The sequence below is a fragment of the Lonchura striata genome, chromosome 16 (assembly GCF_046129695.1).
Source record: "Lonchura striata isolate bLonStr1 chromosome 16, bLonStr1.mat, whole genome shotgun sequence".
NCBI lineage: Eukaryota > Metazoa > Chordata > Aves > Passeriformes > Estrildidae > Lonchura > Lonchura striata.
This window is the reverse complement of record NC_134618.1, coordinates 5,271,334-5,294,662: the sequence shown is the minus strand read 5'-3', so window position 1 is coordinate 5,294,662 and position 23,329 is coordinate 5,271,334. Positions and strand designations below refer to the sequence as shown.

The following is a 23,329-nucleotide window of genomic DNA, read 5'->3' as shown; positions in this document are numbered from 1 at the left end:
GCAACAATAATGGGCATAAGCACCAGTTATATTCCTCTAACTTCCCTGCCTTCCTGGCAATTCATTATTCTATCTTCCCATTGCTACATCCTCTAACTAAAAACATAAATGCCAAAGAGCGTTGATCTTCCTTACAGAGAATTCCCAGAGTCTTTATTGTGAGAGAATTATCTGACTCAAAACCAGAGTTAATTCCCTGAGCAAAATATTTGCGGTTGGTCTATTTCAAGATCAGTAACAAAATTTTGATTTCAGGGAATTAAAATCAATCCTTTCAACACAGCGATTCAGTTTAAAAAAAAGATAAAAACTCGGCATGAGATTTTCTATAGAAATTTCCCAGTGTGGCTCCAGCAAAGGGGGCAGGAGGTTAGGAAGACTTACCCAGAGATGTGAGCATGGCTGGTGTTGCCACTCCATCACAATCCCTGCCCAAAGCACAGCAAGAGCTGCAGGAGCTGCCTGCTGGACATGCAGCCTGAATGCCAACTGCCTGTGACATTGACTTGTTTGCAGCCTCTTGTAGTGCTGCCGCTATCAGTGTTATATTTGTATAGTAGAATAACATGAAATATTGATTCTGGAGTGCTTATCAACTGGACCTGCTCAAAATACTCTTCCTACGAAGTTCAGCGCTGTTTCTCATGCAGAACCGGTGCTGTGTATTTGTGCAGGGAGCTGCTTGCTTTCTCACTTTGAATCCTTTCCTCGAGACATCAGCTATAACTTTTCAAAATCCAGGAACAGTGGGAAAAGACACAAACAGTATTTTCTGAAATTGGGTGAATTGCCCTTTAAACTAATTTAAATGATTTGACAGAATGACTTGAAAAGACAACGTCTCTTCCCTTCTGGCTTCAATCACTACTCTGAAATCTGTCCCGGGGCAGGACGTTGACCAGCAATTTTCTAATTGCAGAATCAATCACTAAATATTCTAGTCTCCTTTTTTTGGTTTTGCATGAGGTATTTTGGGCATATTCTGTGTGCCAGTACGATAAGAATAAAAGCAGAGACTGCTGCCCAGGGTTTGCCTCTGCAGGGGCGTGGGACATGCAGGGACAGCTCCAGGGGCACGAGGGATACACACCAGAGACACTGCAAGAGAGCCCCCAGACACAGCTGGCACAGCCAGTGACCAGTGGCAGGGATAAAAGGTGTCCCTCTGCAGACCCAGCTACTTACAGGTAACTTCTGGATGCCTCCGTGGGTTTCTGCTGCTGCTGCATGCTGCAGGATCAATTACAGCTAAACAATCTAAATCAACAGGATTTATTCCATACCACCAGGCAAAGGCATCTCCTCCCTCTCTGCTTTTACGTCCATTTTTAATGTACCCAGCACTTTTATTGACTATTAACCTGTTCAAAGCAGCTGCTCATGCAATGCTGTCACAGCATTGGTGGTTATGCAGACAGCAGCAGAGTCCTGAGCCTGGGCTGCTCTTGGCTCTAAACCATAATGCCAAAGCAGACCAACCACACAGACGTGGCACTCCTGAAAATTCAAAGCTGGATGTGTTCATTGTTCTTCCAGCAGGTCAAAAATTCATTATGTTGGTGTGCTTATAGAACTGACAAAATCAACAATTAACTTGCAAACTCACCCTTGAAAAGATTAAAAATGCCTCACTAGGAGAACTAAATAGAACTTGTATGCTGCTGGTTTTTTCATTATGACTATTTCAATTTTGTTTTGGCTGAACTCTCAAAACCCTGAAAAGTCACTCAATAACAAAAAAATTATACCCAAACTGGACATTTTTTTCCCTGAGATTTAATGCAATAATAATGCATTTATTTAACATTTTACCCCGTAATGTCTTGGGAGGTAGATTCTATTAACTTGCTAAGAAGAGCCACACATCCCAAACTAGATAAAGACTTGTACTTCAAAGACCTGCAAAAAGCTTTCAGATTCAAAAGTTTATCATGAGCTGAAAAACAGGCAAAAAATAGCATTCTGCAAAACCTGAAAAATAAATGAGAAAAAAAATATTTCGTTTTACATATTTAGTTGTTCATGGACTTGCACAAATACAAGTAGAATTTGTTTCATTGCAGTGACCATTTCTCTTTGATACCAAGTAAAAAATTCAGCTCACATCTATAAAATTGTACATAATAATGTACTGGATTATTATAGCTTTAGAGTTTGCCTCCCTAATGAAAATAAGCCTGCTACAAACATAGATAATCAGATGTATGAAGAACCACTGTGACTCTGATTAGCTGTGATACATGAGTCATCTGCAGAAGCTGCAGTTTAGGCATTCTTTCCACCAAAAGACAGCACCAACCTCCCACTGACACCAACCCCCTGAAAAGTCCCACATTTCTACAGAAAGGCCCAGGAGGAGGAAAAACTGGAGCCATAATAAGTGAGCTCCACACAACAGCTTGCTGATCACCAAGCAAGAAAAGCTGAATTTCTTCCAAACCTCAGCAGCAAAATGAAAACATTTCCCCCACGCAAAAAACACAAATAAATCAGTGTTAGTGCAACTGAGAGCAGGCAGCACTGCCCACTCCCTGCAGCCCCAAGCAGCCTTAATCAAGAACACAGAGTTTAGGACACAGATGTTTTGTTCTTGCTTTCAATCCCACTATTTGACTGTTCAGTTATCAGAAAATATTCATCTGCCCTTATTTCTCAGCCCACTCTACAAATGCAGCTATGCCCAGAGAGCTGCCAGGGTATTACAGGAGCTTCTGGCTGGGCTCAGTGCTGTGTTTCTCCAGAGCAACAGGAGTTCTTTCTTTAGTAAGAGTATATTGATTATCTGTCAGGCACCATAGACAGATGGACAGTATAAATAGCAAACATTTGTGTGATAACTTAAGATTTAGATTTTAATTCACTTTTGGGTGGGTTGTTTCCCTAGCATCACTTCTATAAAATCAACACCTTAGAGAGATGAGTAATGGCAGTGAATTTGGATTTATAGCTATAACAGTCCTAACACTCAAGTAAAAGTAGATACTTTATTTCTTAGATTTTTCTCTTTAAAAATTTTGTTTTTGTATTCAGACCTGCTGCTATTTTGGATTTTGGCTTGCCTAGCAAGCACAACTTTACTTCTACCTAGTGAACTCCTACCGAGTCCAGTTGAGAGGTGCACAAATACAGTAATTATAAAAATAACTCAGCTTTGCCAACAGGGCATAAATCCAGCAATGCTTTGTGAAGGCTTTGAAAGAGGAAGAACTATACCTATTTCTATTCTTTTTATCCTCTTGCTCCTTTATTTGCAGTTCAGGATCCCAACCCTTCAGAAGCCTCTTCCATGCAGGAACTAATGGGAGCAATATTTAATATGAGTGCCTGGATCTAATCCCAAACCAGCAGTGCTCAGCCACAGGCTGGGGCATTGTGGAGCTCACTCACATTTCAGCCCTGACACCCACCAGGAGGAACTTTGAGTCCTGTGGAGACATGAAGAGTTCACTGGCACAGCCCCATCCCCCTGGCCAGCTGCTAATTCCATCTGAAGGAATTCCACCTGGGCACTGGATCAAACAGTGAGTGGTTTATTTATTTAATAAATAAAGCAATCCAGCTTGAACAACAGCTTGGCACAGGACTGAGCCCCACAAATCTGCATCCAGAACCTAACATTCAAAATGTGCTGTCTCCTCTCCTACAGTAGCTGATAGAAGTTTCACCATTAATCATCTATTTGCTTGTACTTTTCTCACCTGAAATAAAACATTGACAAGCTTTTTAAAAAAGGCATGACAACAAATATATATTAAATACCTTAAAATGGATCTGAAATGCTGCATTATTGCTAGCTCCCTTTCACATTCCATTTTTGCCCTGCTTCCTCTGCAGTCTAAGATCAGCACAGAGAGCTTCCTTCAGTGCTTAGCAATAACAGGCTTCCCCTTCCCCAAGATCAGCACAGGTATCCAGGTCACCATAAAGGGACAAACTGCTAATAAAAATAGTTCTCTCTTCACTTTAGAATTTCTCTTTTCCTGAATTTCATCTGGGCTGTACCCCTGGTTTGGCTTTAGCTACTGGGAGCCCGTTTTCCCCACTTCCACCTCTTCTATAAATACACCATGACCAAAATGATTAATGAAGTGTTTACCACACATTAAGCTGGAAAATCAGGTAATTTAAAAGGCAAAACATGACAAGGAGGGTCAAGAAGGTGAATTGTATTAAAGCTGGTGTCCTGGAGTGGCTCATGGGAATGATGCATGAGCTGAAAATCCTCCTGGACCGTAGGAGGTGCAGGGGATTCTCCTGGTGCTGCACCTGTAGCTGCAGATGCAGCTCTGAACTGGCAGACCTGTGCTCTGATGACTTGAGGACACAAACTCTCAAGATCCATCTGATGAAGACAGTACCCAAAAACAGAGGCCGTAACACAGATAAAAACCTAAGAAAGGGCCAACACAAATAAAGAGAAACTGGCTGACACTGATCACAACCTTCTATAGGAAATCTGGCCTGTGTGGGTGTGTCATTGAACACATATCTTGGTCAAGCCTACAATTAATTTCCAGTGTCAAAATTCTTATAAAAATTGCATGACTATGCTATAAAATTTGCTTAGTGCTTAAGAGAAAAAAGGTTGACCACAACAAGGAGTGAAAACCACTAGTGTGGTATTTCTGAATATACAAATACTTATTTTTTTCAATATGCAAATATTTAAACACTAGTGTCCAGAAAATTACATAAGCACTTGGAAAGTAAAGCACTTCACAGATCTACTCAGGACATTTGTTGTTCTTGCACACGAATAAAGAAGAAATGGACTAAAAATAATGTGAGTGTTTTTACAACATTGAGAGAGAGGAGGAAAGAGAGCAAAATCTTAATCTCACTAAAAATATGATGATGGCTGCACTCAAATCTCAGGTTTTTAGTGCCAAGTATTTTCAAAATCTTAAAAGGTGTTTCATAAAAAGCCATTTCAGCACAAAAAGTTGGTTAACCTTGAACAGTTATCTAATGATCCAGCCCACTCCAACCTCAGCAGCAGTGAATAAACAGATCTTAGCAGAGCAAAGCAAAGCCAGTAAGGAGAGATGAGTGGCAATGAAACAGGCCCCAGGATGTTTCAGTGAGCAGGAAAATCAGCCATGAACCCACTGAGTGAAGTGTGTAAGAAATAATTTCTCCAGACTCTTGATGCAGTCAAACAGCTTTTGGTTCAAGATTTTTCTCCTCTCCAAATTCCTTGTCCTTTGACAAACAGCAAGGAACTGAACTATTTGATACACTTGATATGTTACTCCTATATTTAAATGGCTTCAACACTGCTCAAGTCTTCAGTAATACTTTGTAACCTGTCTAAATTCAGAAAATAGAGATGATGAGAATGAAAACGTAGCACAGTGCCCTTCAAATCCTCTGTCATTTGCAATCTGAAGTATGTAATTAATGCTACGGCATTTAGGGAACATAAAATGCAGAATGTGCAGAACTTAAGGTGTGTTATCTTCTGTAAGTACAATAAATATATGACATTTTGTATTGATCCTTGCCATAATATCAGAATTATTTTGAACAATAAGTAAAATGAAAGCTACCTACACTCAGTTAATACTAGAATTAAGTGGAGGCACAGACTTGGCTCACTATATGAGTATAGTGTTTCTTTAAATTAATTTATGTTCAGATATTATTTATCCCTGAGAAATTAAGACAGGGATTAACACTCCTTTCATGCCTGGCACCATGGTCTGACCAGTCAATACAAATGGGAAACCATCGTTTCCTAACGCTGCCTCACCTGGAGCTCTGGGTGCAGATTGGGGCACCAGTATAAAAAGCACATGAAGCCATACGAGCTTGCAGAGGAGGCCATGAGGATGAGGAAGGACTGGAGAGGAAGCCACGAGGAGCAGCTGGGGGCACTTGGTTTGTTCAGCCTGGGGGAGCCTGAGGGGGACCCTCATTCAACATCCTCATGAGGGGCAGCACAGGGGAGCTCCAATTTCTGCTCCCTGGGACAGGGTCAGGGAAGGGCTGGAGCTGGGCCAGGACAGGGTCAGGCTGGATTTTGGGAAAGGTTCTTTCCCAGAGGGTGCTGGGCACTGCCCAGGCTCCCAGAAATGAGCACAGCCCCGAGGCTGCCAGAGCTCTGGGAGGGTTTGGGCAGTGCTCAGGCACAGGGTGGGATTGTTGGGGTGCCTGTGCAGGAACAGGGGTGGGAGTGGATGATGCTGTGGGTCCTGTCAGCCCAGGATATTCTGTGATTCACAGGGCAGAGTGTGTGGCTTGTCTGGGCACACAGCACCGGTGGTGGCAGTGCCACCCCAGCTGTGCCACACCCTGAGCCAAAGGCACTGGTGTCCTGCCCTGCTGTGACTGCCCAGCAGACAGACAGGAGCACAGCTCTGGCACACACGCCCTGCCTGCTGCAGCTCTGCCCGTGCTGCAGCTGTGGCCCTGCTCAGCAGATGTGGCCCTGGCAGGGACACCAGGGCTGGTGGCTATCTTTATCACTGCTTTTAATGGAGGGATGGGACCATCATTGGGCTATGAATGATTTATTGCTCAGACAAACATCAGGCTCAGAGGCCGTGAGATCTATGAGAGCAGCTGGCCATAGCTCCAAGTAGACACAAGTTCTTTGTTACAAGGCAATATAGAACTTTCTAACCCAATGAATTGATGCTATGAGATTTATTTTGCATTTCTGACCTATCACCTTTACTTAATTTTGTTGCACTGCGGCTACTTTTGTCCAATAGGCTTCTGTCTCACACAAATGCCTCTATTATAACTTCTGAACCCTTAGCGTACTCTATACAACTACACCCCTACATCAGGAACCCTTCACCATCTTATCAATGCAGTTTCTCACTTACTTAAGGCATATTCTTACTTACAACTATAGAAACATATGTTTATGATTCTTCTATATATTGTCTGTGTACTTTTATTTTTACACTAATCCAAGCTTCATTCAAGGCTGCAGATCAAACCCTTCAGTGTCTGTGGAAGTTTCTGCTTTTCTTATTCCCACAGGTGGCCACCAACCCCCTGGACAGGGACTGGAGAGAGCCAGATTGTCAGATGGGAGTGGGGAAAGATGAAATACAAGCCACACACTCAGCAGCCAGCAAAGAGTAACCTGCACTGGATTTGGCAGCATGCGAGTAAAATATTCCCCACTCAGGCGAGTCTATGGCAATCAACCTCCTGAGAAGGGGAGAAAAATGCCAGGCTGGAAAAAAGCCTTCCCTTCTTGAAGATACAGCTGTCAGACTGCCATGCCAGCAACGCAGAGCACACAAAGAAATGATGGTCCTCAGGGAGTTTGGGTACACAAGCAAGTACTCCAAGTACAGTTAAAAAGTTCTCTAGAGCACCACGTGCATCTCAGTAAGTCGAGCACTGAGGAAACAATCGTTCCCATCAGCTGACACTGAAACAGGGTCAGCAATGCATCACCCTGGTATTTGTGGCCTACCACTCCATTGCTGCTCCTCCATAAAATTACATTGCTGATAAAAATTTATGTGTCAAACATTTCTGTGATTACAGACCAAAAGTCAAAATTTGCATTTAAATAGATATATTAAAAACTCAGCAGTGCAGGTAGAAGAGGGAAATGCTGTTTTAAGGAAATTTAAATAGGGAGCATGAGCACAGAAGGGATTTTTCTTCTTAAATGATTTGAACAATTTTGGTTTTATTACTGTTCTTCGGTCCAATTCAAAGCCAAGATTGGAACCATAGCATCCTGTACCCCTGGACTCATCTCAGACTGAGCTTGAGAAAATAAGTCTCTTTTCATCTTTCCATTGGGAATGACCCCATTTGTTGTAAATAAAGTATTTTTCTGTTCTCAGTCCAAGCCCACACTTTTCACCAGCTCGCAGCCCAAGCCATACAATCCTCCTTTGCTCCCAAGTTCTTCACGCAGTTTTCTTTGCATCAGCCACCACAGGCTCAGCTGCAGCCACTGCGTTTCTGCCCAGAGAGCTGGGCCACTTCTGAGAGGGATTTCACAGGATATTCCAAGCTGGAAGAGACCCACAGGGATTTCTGAGTGCAATTCTTCAGTGCATCACCCCTACACAGCTCACATCCATGACCTTGGTGAGATCAGCACCACCAGCTCTCACCAGCTCAGTGGGGGAATTTTCAGTGTGCAACCTAAAAATTCACCATAAATTCTCCCACTGCCTGACATCAACTACCCCCTTGGACTTAAACATATTTTATTGTGCCCCTTTTTACTCTTTAAAAGATTTCTGGTGTTAAAGAATTTTTTTTTTTCTGACCTCTCCCTAGTATCTTTTCTTTCTTCTCATTACACACTTTTTATTTTCTGTGTGTTGTCAAGATTTAACTTCAACCCTTGCCTCAAAACCTGATTTTGTATTTTCAAATGGCACCTAAATCTTAGCAATGGAATGCCTGTGCCCTTTATAGTCCAGCTGGGATCACCGACACATGCTCTCAACATAAAAACCATATAAATCAGTGCTGTGCTGTGCTTTTTTTTTTCCTTTCTTGACAGGCTTTCCAACCATGATAATGATACAACATGAATTCCATTATTGTTAATGGAAGGAGTTACATTTAACTGTTGTCAGTTTTAGCTCTGCCATGAGTCAATGCCTTCCTAAACATGCTGGTTTATTCTAAAAAGGAACTACTACATAATCAAATCAGCCCTTGGAAACATGGATGGAAGCATAGCACAAAAACATCATAATGAAATTACCATTTTAGGTGTGTGTTTACTGTCTTCTTCAGACATTCTGTTCTTTCCTACAGAGTAATTTCTTTAACATGGGGAAAATCTGTCTGGGAACATAAATTTCAAGTATAAACAGAGATTAATCATGAGAGGATTTCCTGAAAAATTCATAGCAAAACTTTTCTTCTCCCCAGGCAATCCCTAAGTTTCTTCAAGGAACCTTTTTCAGGGAATTTAGAAATACAGTCAGAATAATAAAGAACATCACACAAGCAAGTGTATTTTCCTATGTTGACTCATTCTGGCCTTGCAGACAACAACTGTTATTGGCAGCAAAGTTTTCTCATTCTTCTCATTCTCCCTCCACAGCACAGAGCTGCTACCAGAGCATTCCCAGGAGCCTTTAGTAAAAATTGTGTCATGACATGAGGAACATCAGTGCTGCTCAGGAAATCACAGCGTGTTTCCCTGCCAGGGGTGGCTTGCAGACAACAACAGAAAACCTCGAAGTGGAGGATTAAATTCTCTATATCAACATTTCTTCCTGCCTGGCAGAGTCAGTATATTCCTCATTTTCATTAAGCATACTTCAGGAAAACCTTTGCCTGCCTTTTTTATAACACACATAATAGGGCCATTTTATAAAATGTTGTGAGATATCTCAAGTATACTTTTACAGCACGGCACTCAGGACTTCGGCAGGGTGATTTTTTAGGTAACAGATGTTACCTGACACCCCCAGATTGCTGCCTGCTCTCCTTTCCCTTGCAGCCCCCGAGCAGCAGCAGTGGGATGCGAGTGGCAGGTGTGAAATCCCAGCTCAGGGCACGGCGGGTCCCAGCAGGGCTGAGAGCCAGGACAGCACAGCCTGCTGGAATTAACCCCAGAGACAGAGGCTGCACAAGCACCCGTGTCCTCCGCACTCACTATTTCCCCTTCCTAAATTGATTTCATAACATATTAAATCTTCAGAATGATTTCTTATCCCTCTTTTCTCCATTTTTCTAGGGGTTCTTTTTTTTTTTTTTTTTGGTCAGCTGTTGCACACACAGCAGCGTTTTCATTAAATTGTCCATTAAAAACCTCATTTTGTAAGATTTCTCCACAAAGGTATCTAAATATCTAACTTCTCTCAATGTTAATGGGATTGAGGCACTACAATAAAATCATGGATCTCAGCTGTAATTTTAATATATATAAATGAAAACTTGGATATTTTTTTTTACCCTCACAGGATATATAATTTAGAACTCATTTAGAGTTTGGGAGTTTCTAATGGACATATATTTACAAAGTCCACAGAAAAATTAATATCTCTTCAGTGAGCCTTGCAAAGATTTTTTTGAAGTTTCCATTGTCTTGACCATCTAAAATACCCTTTTCTACTTTGTCTTAATACTATTTTCAAAAACAATTGATTTAGTGTGTGGCTATATCTTTGGCTCAATATACATTAATAAAATGTAACTATTATTCAAGAAACCAGACAGAAAGAAGTGGCTAATTTGTATCATCCATCTATTTGCCTTCCCATTCAACTATGTGGCATTCTTTACTTCTTCTCTTGTCTATTCTGTGTGGGTTTTTTGAAACACATATAAATAAAAAATATAAAAAATATTTAGGGACACCTGGGTTTTGGGCTATGCTACCATCTACACACTAGCATTGGGCATTGAAAAAGGGTCAACACTTGATCTCTACCTTATATTCTTCACGTTCAGAGGAACAAATTGCAGTTATTGGGTTGTCATCCATAGCAGTTTCCCTGTGGGTGATGTTCTCAGAACACCTCAGCCGCCCCCTCGTGCCACTGGACATTCCCCACCCTGTGTGAGTGCACTGGGAGCACCCATCCCACTGCAGTTCAGACTGGAAAGTCCTAATCTGGCCCTGGAAGTCTGGTATTACCAATCTTTCCAAAGAATCCTGTTGGCTGTGGCAGAGTTCCCTGACCCAAGAGTTCCCACAGTCTCAGAACCCTCCCTGGGCTCTGGTGGAAAACCTTTCCCTCCTGTCCCCACTGACCTTGCTGCACCACGGGTTCTTAACACAGCACTCCTCTCCCAAATTGTCTTTGTGGAAAGAGAGGGAATTACCTATAAAATGCACACTTTGCTTGTTCTATCCCATGTAATGGATTTTCTGGGCAGGGCACTTGAAGGCTGAGCCCAGCCCCACGGGCAGCTCAGGGAGGCGTCACACCTGCTGAAGCTCCTGCACCCCACCAGTCCCCTCCTGAGCCTGTGACTGACACTGAGCAGCAGGAAACAACAGGGGGACAAGCAGTGGTGGCAGAAACCCCTTCAACCAGAGGGGCAGAGCCGGGATAATGCAAAATTCCTGTCCTTCCTGCTGAAAGGTGCAGGGGGAACCTCTTCTGACTTCCATGGACAACCAAAGTGGTCAGGATCAGCCTTAGGAATGATGGCAAGAATGCAACAGCTCACACATCTCATTAGTGCAGAGTTTTCTTCCTTCCCTCTGTAAATACCACAGCAAAAAGTGTTCAACAAATAATGCTAACCCAAATCCCCGAAGAGCAGACCAAGGTTCAGACCTGAAGAGTTTCACATGCACTGCCCTGGAATAATTCTCCTTCACAGAGCATCTGTAGATTGATCTGGCCTACAAAAATCCTGTTCTGGTGCCTTGAACAAATAATGATGTTTTCCCTGGTATCACAGCCCCTGAACACTGAAAGGTTTTCCTCCTCCTTCCCTCCCCAGCTCTCCTGACATCCCCTCCTCTGGAGAGCAGGGCATTAGTATTCACTCACTGTGTCTTTGGAAAGGTTTAATCTCCTAGCAATTACCAAGAGCAGAGTTTCATTATAGGTACAGTCTGATAAATATTGCAGAGGTCTCGCAGCTGTTTGTGGCTCAGTTTTAATCCAGGCACACCTGATGGGAGCAGGGACGCCCTGGTCCCCCTGCCTGCGTCCCTGCAAGGGCAGCTCCAGAGCCAGCAGCACGGACAGAGGGACATACGGACAGACAGACTGCTGGGACATGCTCTGGGTCTGCTGCCACGGACTCAGAGCCACCAGGGGATGTCTTGGCACCTGACAGTTCCTGATCAACCTGAGGGTGCATCAGTCCAACTTATAATCCTAAATTCCCACTGATTGTAAATGGAAACCCTACTCAAGCACGGAAGGAACTAAAAACATTCAATCTGGGTAGAAAACAGAACAAACATTGTGTCTGCACCTAGCTATGGATGCTACAGGCCCAAGGAGGAACATGAGGCTCTAGTCCCCATCCTTATGGGGAAAAACTGCTGAAGACCAGTGCTGGAAATGCAAGAGAGAGCAGCCAGATCACAACTTCGCAGAAATACATTGCTGCCTCTCACATGTGAGAAAATCGGATGCCAAGTGGTTCACACTGCAGTATTTACAGTCAGGTTTAATTATCCTTTTCATAGTTGGGTTTGTTTCGGCAGGTGTTGGGATGTCTAAGTCATAATCTGTTCCATCTCAAACTTTTACCACCACGTAAAATTACAATAAAAAGGCACGGGTCCTCCTTGTAGCTGGTGTAAAAGGTGGGACAGTACAAGAGAAATCCTTGCCAATATAAACTAATTTTTCAGGGCGCGAAGAGGACAACTGAACTCTTACATGCATATCCTGAAACAAGAGCAGGCAGCAGACTCCTGAGATGTTCCTGAGCATGTCACCTCTACCAATCCCTGTGCAAACAAGGATTTTCTGTGCTGGGCATGAGGGCTCCTCCCTGCTGGGTGACCTAACAGCTCAGACAGCAATTTTCCCTGCAATGAGAGCACAGAAATGACATTCCTCTGCTCTTTGTTTGAATTCACTTCTGCTGGTGACCAGGAGTAACATTCAGCATGACAAATAATTTAATGAACTACTAATTCAGAGTTGACCTTCACTGAAAGTACTGTTTAATTACCCAGTGTTTCTGAAGTCAGGCAGAAGAATGTTAAACCATTTCTGAACAGGTGCAGGAGGCACACGTTAATTTTAATAGCAAAGGTCATTACACAGGTATTTCTGCACTTTTTCCTGGCATCTCTCCTGTCAGTGGATTACTTGGGTATGTTTAGGAAGACAAGGAGGAAAAAAAATATTTCATGTTCTTTCAGCTTAGCAAAGTCTTGTCTCCTATCTCCTTTTTCCCTTTTTATTTTTAAAGAGTAAGTCTAAATCCAATGATGAAAGAGGAAATACATTATCTTGCAAACTGAAGTGGTAAGATTAGATTTGTGCCTTCATAGCTAAGAAATACTTGCAGTATGTGTTTTCATACTAATGTGTAAAAAAAGTCAAAGCAGAATGAAGACACATTTTCATAAAAACCTGAAGAAAGCCCCATAACAAAAACACTCCACTCATTGAGGAGGAAAAAGAACTCAGCAAATTAACACATGTTCAACAATCAGCATTGTGAAAATTCAGCATTGTGAAAATTCTTTGTCTGAAAGCAAGATCAATTTTTTCTTTAATCTGTAGACATGAGACACGAACCAATAACTGCAGAGAAATAAAGATTTCTTGGCCTGTCTAGCTTCATCTTATCAGACTCCAGAAGTGGGCTTCATGTTAGAGAATACTTTTTTTAAAAAATCTTATCGCCTGAGGAAGTGTGAAAACAGCCTCAAGAAAAAAGTCAGCTCTAACAATATCGAGCAATATCCCTCTCTTATTGTTTCATCCTTCAGGCTTTGATGCCTTTCTCACAAGGAGTATTGAAAGTTACCAACCCCAGCGAGAACATGAAGAATGTACCAGAAACAGCTCCTTACCACCATGTTTTCCTAAGGTACCAAATGACATCTCTTCCTTCAAATGACACTTCATTTGTATAGAAAGCAGGCAATGGAAGGTGGGCATCACATTTGCAAGCTTAATAAAAGTGTTTCAACTGTAAAATTCATTTTCTGCTTTAAAAATGTAGTAGGGGATTTATTATCAAGGCCAGGGAGGTTGGTAGTTGCAGTAGATGGGCTTATTAGTGTGGTGGAGCTAGTTTCGAAAATTTTGATTTTTAAGGTTTTTTTTTAAAAACAAAAATTAGCTAGGAAGTGTCAACACTTTATGGAGACCCCTAAAGGACTATTATCACTGCTCCAAGAATAAAAGAAATCAAAGAGATTTCCCCTCTTCTGTCCAAAATAACACACACCAATTTTATTACCTGCAGCCTACATTCCAAGCAGTAGTAAAATTCTCCAGGGAATGTTAAAACAGCTCATCTGTCCCTGGAGTCTGATTCCACAAGTCCACATCCCATCCTCAGTGACAGAACAGTGTTTCATTAAGGGAAAAGTGCTATTTTTTTACACAGGGGAAAAAAAATCACTAAAAAGCAGTAAAGAGTATCAGAGTGGTCCTAGAGGATATCAACTAGATAAGATGCATTAAATTTGTTGAAAATCACTTTGTATTATTTAACTGGCTGTCCCTACCACACTGAGCAAATCCAGCTAGATGCCAGGCTGGAGGGAAATTTCATGCCTTGTTGTCACAGGAAGGCTTCTGGCACCAGGACAAACACTGATGCCAGAGAAAGCACTTGTCTCGTGAAGTGGCTCAAAGAAAGCTTTCCCTCTTGTTGACCTGGGCATGAGAATCCTTCTGGCACTCTGCTTTTGAAACCTTGGCTATCGTGCTCTGGCTGCTGGAAATAGATTGTTGATTTTAAAAGCAAACTTAAGTTGATATCAGCATTGCCAATCAATTTTCTAGTCCCTGAGCAGTTGTGTAAAATCAAGATTTCAAGGTATTTTTATATTTTTTTTTTAAGCAGGAAAGGCCTCAGAGTGGGAAGGAGGATGCAGCAGCTCTTTCCGGACTTGCCTAATGCAGTGTGAGACCCCAAGGCAGTGATAGAGAGAATTACCCAGGCAGCAGGGCTGCCCTTTCCAGTGCTCTCCTCTCCTCCTAAATGCTGGTCCCAGTGGTCCCACAGTTGCCCAATCCATCACATTAGGGCCAGCTCAAGCAAACAAAACTAACTCTACAAAACCCAATCCATTTCCAGTCAGAGAAGCTGCCTGATACAGCCAACAGCTAAAACAGTATTATTTTTACATTCATTCCTGCTCCAGGATTTTATTACCAACAGTATTATTTAAGCTCTAGTAGAACATACTGGGAGATTCTGGATGCTTTAGATCCAGGCTCCAGAGTGAAGAATGTTTTTTGTTGAAGCTGTGATATTACCTGCTCTGAAACAACCAATGGCTCAATAATTTCAAAGATCTGTTTGAGGGATGTTTTTATTTTGGTGTGCAGGCATTCAGCTATTAGAAAGGACAACATTTCAAGTCATCCTTAGGTCATGGCAATTAATAAACACCTCCTGTTCTACAATACTAAAATTGCCAAAAATCCCCATATTTCAATAAATCAGATGACTATAAATCATGTTTTTCCTGAAACAAACATTAGATAATGGGAAAAATAATTGACCACACTCTTTCCTAAGTAGGCCCAGATTATCAGTGGTTATGTTAAATATAGAAATTCACATCCAAGCCATTAATGCATGCTTAAAATGCATCAATAATTCAGCAATTCTTAAGTTCAACCTGAGAAATCACTTTTTACAGACAATATATAGCACAGCAGTGATAGACCATAAGTCATCAAGTGTGAAAAAGATGGAAACATATCCAACCCTGCCTTTTGTGCATATGAGCATAATCAGCACGTTCCAGAGCTCACACTGCCCAGCCAGCTCAGAGAGGTTCCCGCAGCAGAGCAGCCTCTGTCTGCAAAGCTCTGCCCTCCCAAATGGACCTGGAATCGAGGAGCAGGCAAAGTTTGGAGACACTTGAATTTCCACTGAGTAACTCTGTGCTAAAGGGAAATCTGAGAGGGGAAAGCACTCTGTGTGTCTCACACGTAGAGGCACTAATAGCTTGCTCCCACCATGGTGCCTGGGCTCCTATAGTTTTATCATTAAAGATTTTGGTCAGTCAGCTGTGGTGGTAATTATCACATAAATTAGCTGAGAGACAAGAAGAACCAGAACCTAAGACAAAAAAAAAAAAAAAAATCTCGTCTCCAGCAACTAAGTACAGGACTACATTCTCCAGTAATATTTTCAAACCTAACACCAATGATGACCCAAGGTTTTTTTCTGGAATATTGCTTAGGTTACAGAAAGAAAGTCTATTAGTGAGTGCATTTACCCCCTGGTATCCAGTTTTTATCTGCTGACCTGTCAGAGTAAAACAATTTTGAAGATGTATTTTCAGATACAGGTGATTAGCACAGCAAGGAAAGCAGCAGAGTGAAAATTCTTTTTCAGAGAAGTGTTACTGCCAAGGAGTGTAGGTAGAAAGAAGCAAAATCAAAGAACAAATCAGTTTGGGTACACTGGACTACAGTGATCACATTGTTTTGGGCTGTGGGGATTTTTTAAGGTTGGTTTGGTTTTTTTAGATGAGGATATTCTGTTTTAAAATACTCCATACCCTAGCTCACTTCTGCATGGGAATGTTATCTTTTCAATGCATTCAGCTGACAATGCAAATTTCCAAGAGAATCCTAAACCTTGTCTTTAGACAAGTGTTTAAATAAGGGCACCTTGAGATTTCACTGCTCCATTCCATAGCTCCAGTATAGGATTAAATTTTATTTCTGCTGTCCTTGACAGAGTAGGGCTAATTTTTTTTTTTTTTTTTAAGATCTCCAACAGAGAAAGCCTCTCCCTGGCACTAAATGATGATTGCTATTAGGAGGCTTGCCGTGCACTTGTTGTCTGGTTTAGGATATATTCTGTTCATTTAAATTCCAAGTTCATCCTTCACACAAGGAAAAGACAAAATTCCCTAACTGTTGTGGCACAGATGTTATCTCCATGTATCAACATGTAGGAGCCTGAAATGCTTGGAGATCACACTGGGCAGTGGCTGACATAAATGAAAGGGCATGACTCTTAGCTAATTTAATAATGTCAATCACTACTCCCTGTAAAGTAGCATTCTCTCCTCTCCTTTTCACAATTAATCCCCAGGCTGCTGAGGATGGACAGCAGCTCTGGACATCAAGCAGGGACACCCAGAGCTGGCTGGACACTGTCCAGGGCAGCTCTGGGTGTCCCTGCTTGATGTCCAGAGCCCAGAAGGTGCCCGGGTGTCCAGCCCTCAGTGCTCAGCCAGCCTCACAGTGGGGAACCCCAGTGCCACTCTGTGCACCTCTGCTCTGTCACCAGGCACTGCTGAAAGGTCCTGGCACCCTGTCCCCAGCTGAGCAGGACCCCTGAGCATCCCCCCTCAGGCTAAGCAGTGCCACATCGCTGTGTCCTGGGATGCCAGAGAGGCCCCACAGCCCCAGCATGGCCTCCCCAGCGCTGAGCAGACAGAAGGAGCCACCCCATGTGCCAGCAACCCTCCTCCAGCAGCCCAGCACACCATGCAGCTTCTGTGCCAGGAAGGCACACTGATGGCTCTTTCCACAGGCTAAAACAGTTTTTCTTTTCCTTTTTCAGTAATATCATTGATTTTTTTTTTTTTTTCATTACATTTTTGGTCCCTTCTTTAGTCCACCATCCTCAGCTGCACATTCTTATTAGTTTTACAGAAGACACCATCCCACACTGGGAGGGTGGCAGCCCTGGCACAGGTGCCCAGAGCAGCTGTGGCTGCCCCTGCATCCCTGAAAATGTCCAAGGCCAGGCTGGACACTGGGGCTTGGAGCAGACTGGGACAGTGGAAGGTGTCCCTGATCATGGCAAGGGAGGGAGCTCCTAGTCTCTTCCAACCTGTGATTCTATAATAATTCTATAATAATCTAATATAATTCTATACTAATCATTTAATTATTATTCTATAATAATCCAGATTATTATAGAATAATATATATTTAATATATTAAATAATATTCTATAATAATCTTCCAATCTCTCTGTGATTCAATAAATCATGATTCTAGTAGCACAACCAGATTTACATTTAAGGCCTATTCTTCCTTAAAAACCATTGTGAGTGCTTCCTCCACAGCCTCCCTGGAGCACTGGACAGGCAGAGGGAGGTCTGCAACTGCACCACTGGAGGATTTGGGATCTGTGGTGGGGCACCTCTTCTGTTTTTACATGCAAACCTCCATACTGCTGCAGAGTCAGAGGCCTTTCAGGGATAATAAACAACAAAACATAGATTTGGAAGTTACAGAATGAAAATAATTAGTCACTGTCCCTATATCGTCACAGAATGATGATACTTGGAGATGTCATATTGCAGAATTCTATGTAGCAAGAAGAAAACTGACTAATTGTTAATTCTGCTGTTCCTCTTCCAGGCAATGGAATTCTTAAATATCTTCCAAACAACGCATTTTTCTTTTTGGTTTTGCTTGCTTCATGCCCACAGCATCACAGAGATATTCCCTGACAAAAACACTGGATGAGCCAAGGAGATTGGATGGGATGTGAAATAAACCTGTGGCATTTGGGAAAACTTGGCAGGCAAAAAAAACACCACCCAAAACCGCACACAGAAATCAGACCTCCAAAACTTTTAAAAGCAGCAGCAGCCAAAGAGTTGAGATTGGCAAATTAACCCAAGTTTGAATCTAACTTCCCATTACCAATTATCAGTTTTTCTAAGGTTGCTTTCTGTCCTGCCAGTCTTCAGTCCAGACTGGGAGGTGGGAGAAGTCAGTGAGGGATATTTTTCTCTTCTACACACAGCAGCAATGGCTTGTGAATAACATGCAGATGTTTCAGTGCTTGTTTCACAGGCTGCTGCAATGATTACATGTCATTAACTAAACAAAGAAAAATCTGGAACTAAAAAGAATGGAAAAACCTGGAAAGGAAAAATCTGTCTCAAGACACATTTCAGTTATCGCAAGCTTAGCCCACTGCCTTTGCAGCTGGGTTTGTTGCAGGCTCCCTCCACATGAATAATGTCCCTAACAGAACCAGACACACCAGGACCAAGGATAAGAAAAATATATCGAGATGATAACAAGAAAATGATATCAGAAAAGCACTGAAAACCCCAGGGATAATCAGTGTCTCTGTCTGGATGAAGGCTCTTTCTGGAATGTGTTTGATGACATCCCCCACCCCCCATCAGGGGAAGTGTGAGTGACTCCCAAAAGACTGAATCTTCAAACTGTAGATCTGCAAGAATAACCCTCTCCAAGAACCAGGATTTACTGAGGACCTGTATCAATCTTCATGTTGTGCCTATTTATGCCCTACTGGTTCCAATCATTATGACTCCAAAAATAATGTTTTTTGTGCTAAAGGATAGAGGAATCACTTTAAATATGAAAATGTGTTTTAGAGGCTCATTGTGTACATGGCATTTGCACACTGAGAATCTCGAGTAGCACTTTAGATAGAGTTCTCAGCCAGCTGATGTACTTTACCCTGGAGTGCTTCTACCATTAGTTTGATATATTTGTTTATGCATTTTATAAAAACTCTTAGTTCAATAAATGCTGCAAGATCAAATAGCATGCTTTTGAATTATGCAAAATTCTATTATACATATTGTAAATAAACTCCATGAAACATTAATCAGCTTCAGAATGGTTTCATAAGGACTCTGTGCAGTGCTTTCTCTTCTGTCTATTTTGAGCATTAAAATTTTGTTGTAGGTTAAACTTTTCCAGAAAGGAAACTACTTTGGTATCAAGACACATGCAACTCTCTTAACTGAAATACCATTTAATTTACCTTTCATGCCAAAGCATGAGCAACATGAAGCCACTGAAATGAGAAATGAAATAAATATCACCACATCTATCTCATCATGTTTAACACCATTGTATTGTTAAACACTAAACCTGAGAAAGTCCTGATATTATTGGCATTTTAACCCTTCTCTGATGTCACTACAACAGGAATTCTGTCCTGGCTCAACAACTGATCCTTTGCCTCATTAAAAACAAACAAAAACTGCAGTCTGTGAGCACCTGTTAGAAGCTCAAGGTGGAGAGCACAGTGCTTTTCTGCTTGAAACACATTTAGCACTTTGCATATGAAAATGCCTGATAGGACTTTCTAAGTGAATTTCAGAAAGAGCAGAAAACTCAGTTTAAAAAAATCCTTAGGTAATAACCCAACAAGAAGCATGGGAAAGTAAATGTACTCATACCACATAAATCTTGTGCTCTAAATATAATAGAGGATGAGTTCTAATGGGTGGTAAACACTCACAGGAGATGGTTCTGAGCTGAGAATTAACAGGAGAGTTATTCCACTAAGGAGAAACCTTCAGTTGAACTGCAGGAAGCTTTGTTTCTGTTTGCCTTCTGGGGCTTTTTTTTGTGTCTCTTTTTCAGCACTCAGAGCAAAGGACTCCCCTTTACCCCTCGCTCAGAGGATCTTCCAGTCTGTAATCACTTAAAATAGAACCAGGATGAAATTACATAAAATCTTGCAGGTAACAAAAGCCCCACAATCCATAATGAAATAGGGAAAGGAATTTATTAGCAAACTGTGAAGTCACAGTCACTTAAAGAAAATTTAATTCTAAAATTTCCTCTTCTGTTATACAGTACAGGCTTCCTGCAATCAGAAAGAACTCTTTTCACTAGTTTCACATTGATATCGAGAAAAAATCTCAACAACCCAAAACAGCACACAAAACAACTGCTTTTTCTTTATTTTAAGAGCTAATTAGGGAAAAATTATGCATAAAGACAGATTCCTGCAAACAACTATGAGAACATGCCTCTAACCCTTATTTTCTTCTGACAGACAGACTTAATTACCAACACATCTAACCTCAGAAAAAGGGTTTTAAATATAACTTTTACATTATTATATTTTCTATATTTATGCAAGTATTTTGGCTATAAAAAGTAAATTATTTTAATCAAGGGATTAATGAGAAAACTTGACATTCAAATTAGCTGTTATTCAACTACAGTTGACAAGTATTTTTCAGGAAGTTAATTTTGTTTCCTTCTCTCTCTCTTTTTTTTTTTTTTCCTTTCCCTAACTCTTAACAGGAAGAGTTATTTTACCTTCTGGGCACCAATTTCTAGTCCCAGGTTGTTCCACTGAAGGGCAGCAGAGCAGCCAAACCCCAGTGAGCTGGTGCTGCTGAGCCCAGCCAGCCCATCTGTGGGCAATTTCAGCACTCACAGATGCTCCCATGGCCAGTGGCAGAGCTGATCTAGCACAGGCTCAGAGTTCACTTCAGACAGATGTTCTGGCAAAGCAGGAGAGTTAAAATTGAAAGAACCTTAAATCCAATAAAAATATCACATCCATTTATCTATCTATCCATCTATCCAATATCACTTCTGTCTTTCTTTCTATCTATTCATCCATCCAATATCACCTCTGCCTTTCTATCAATCCCCCCCTCCCTCCATCCCGGGGAGCAGTGCTTTGCCCTCCTTGGACCAGTGAGAAATGGCATCCTGAGCATTTTTCTTCAACAATTCATTGCATTTCTCCCCTTTCCCTCCCTGTTCCCCTGAGTCACTGCCTTGCTATCCCACCTCACTTATTTATTTGGTTAGTTGCTTGCTAACTGCAGCTTATTTGCACTTAAAATAGTCATTATCTTCCAGCATATCTAAATAATTAGGCTAATGACAGCAGGTTTATTTCTGTTGATTCAATAATGCATCACAGATAATATCACCATCCCAAGTCTGCTCATTTAGGAGTCATTAATAAGGCCTTCCACCAAATGGCAGAGTTGGCTGGCATGCTGCATTCAAATAGAATAATGAGGATGCAGTTAGCTTTCTTTCATTTGCTCCTGAATTCTTATGTAAATGGGTTTTTCCTCCAGTTTTTCTCCATTATGTAAACACCCAAATTTACTCCAAAAATTAATGAAATAATTCATTATTCTCTGTGTTCAGCTAAACTTAGGAATGCTGGTAAAAAAAGCAGCAAATAAATACTGTGGCCTGTACCATATTCTTATATGAATGATATTTATTATTGATCATATAATTATATCCACAAAACAGTGTCAGGCCACTCCAGGTCACAACTACTCTGGGCAGCAGAAGACACAAAAGGTTGATTAAGGCTGGAGATTAAAAAGAAAAGCCCATCCCCACACAGACACCAAACTGACACTCCTTGATCTTTGGCTGAGAAAACACTTAAATTATAAGATCATTAAAACCACACATTCAAATAACTGGAAAGGTTGTCTGACTATAATGTATTTTACTGGTTTTTCCAGTCTTGGACTTATAATTGAAGTCATGAATGTATCCCCAGAGGCTGCAGGAACACAGAAGGGGAGCTACAAAACGTACCAGGTTTGCTCCAGGGGCACTGCCACCAACAAGGAACACACTTGGTGTGAGAGCATTTCCCTTCCCACCAGCACTGCCTGGGAAAGCAGCTGGCTTACAGCATCATTGGTATTGCTGACTATAAAATATGGATTTTCTTCTACTATTAATAAAAAAAAAGAGGATTGGGTAGCTAAGTATCAAAGCTGAGCGAAACTGAAACTGCATCCCACATCACAGCACCCTGAGATGAGGTTTACCCGACAGCCAAGACACTGATTTTCTCACTAAACAGATCAATAAAACATTTTGGAATCTAAAATAATGTGATAGGAATCCATTCAACAGCAAATAGCTTTCAAGAAAACTACTGCTACTTTAAAAGATTTAAATAGCATTCTTTCATCATAATTCAACAAATACATTTTTAATGCTGCTGAATAACATAAATGCTGATACCTGTCTTTAAATTTCCCATTGTGTATTTATAGATACACAATTTCTGTACACAAAAAAACCATAACCAAGAGCCACACACCAGATCCATAAATACATTTCTAATGCCATACATCAGAGGAGCTGGTTTAACTGGATTGTGTTAGTTAAAATCCCCTGTCCAACAACAATCACCTTGAGGTGTTTATGAAAGAATACAAGCACCAGTGTTGCCCACAGTAATCTGCAAAGAGGGATAACCTGCATTTTGTTGTGTAAGAAATACCATACAGTAATTTAGACAATTATTCTTAACTTGCATTTATGTTTTACATCTGAAGTATCCAGTGGAAAAGCTGTTGAATAGCACAAAAAGAGCCATGCTTTTCATGGGTCATTGAGCTCATAATCCCTGCCTTATGAGTAATATCACTAGAACATCAATATTCAAATCAATATCAGTAATAATTCCAATCTATCCTTTTCTCCATTTCATTCATCTGTCACTCCTTTCCCAAGGGAAAGGCTGTACTATGAATTCCCTGTCGCCCCTGCACAGCAGCTCCTCCTCCCCTCTGCCATTCCTTTCACCCTCCCCTGGACCACACCTCTATGAGACACAGGGGATCCAAAATTTGTGTACAGCAGCACATGTGAAACCAATTCCAGCAGAAACAGGGCTGTATTTTCTGTGTTGGATGCCTTCTCTCAAAATTGCTAAATATTCAATTTGCTTTTTCTGACAGCTGTCAAGCATGGAACTAATGCTGCTGAGAACTCCATCTGATGTTTCCAAAAAAACACTTCTGAGCAATAATAGCCATGCACACCCTCATCAAGGAAAGATTTCCATCTATTATGAAATTCTCCAAGTGAATTTGATTCTGGCACTTAATCCTTCAGCTTTCTGCACTTTACCAGTCAGTTTTCATTCTGCCTGCTTGGAACAATCCTGTCTCAACAGAAATATGTGACATTATTTTGTCCCTTTTACCGACTGAACACTGTAG

The 23,329-nt window shown here is 41.4% G+C and overlaps 1 protein-coding gene across 37 annotated transcripts in view; it reads right to left on the bottom strand.

Moving 5' to 3' along the window:
* Positions 1-23,329, bottom strand: part of RBFOX1 (RNA binding fox-1 homolog 1) — a 1,167,105-nt gene that overhangs the window by 628,083 nt on the left and 515,693 nt on the right. Inside the window, exon 1 of one of the 37 annotated variants that reach the window (XM_021531174.3) lies at positions 385-555. The exons of the other annotated variants lie outside the window; for them this stretch is intronic. Coding sequence (XP_021386849.1) covers positions 385-420 — 36 coding nt within the window. The 5' untranslated portion in view covers positions 421-555. Of the gene's footprint in view, positions 1-384; positions 556-23,329 lie in introns of those variants that run through there. 37 annotated transcript variants of the gene reach the window in all.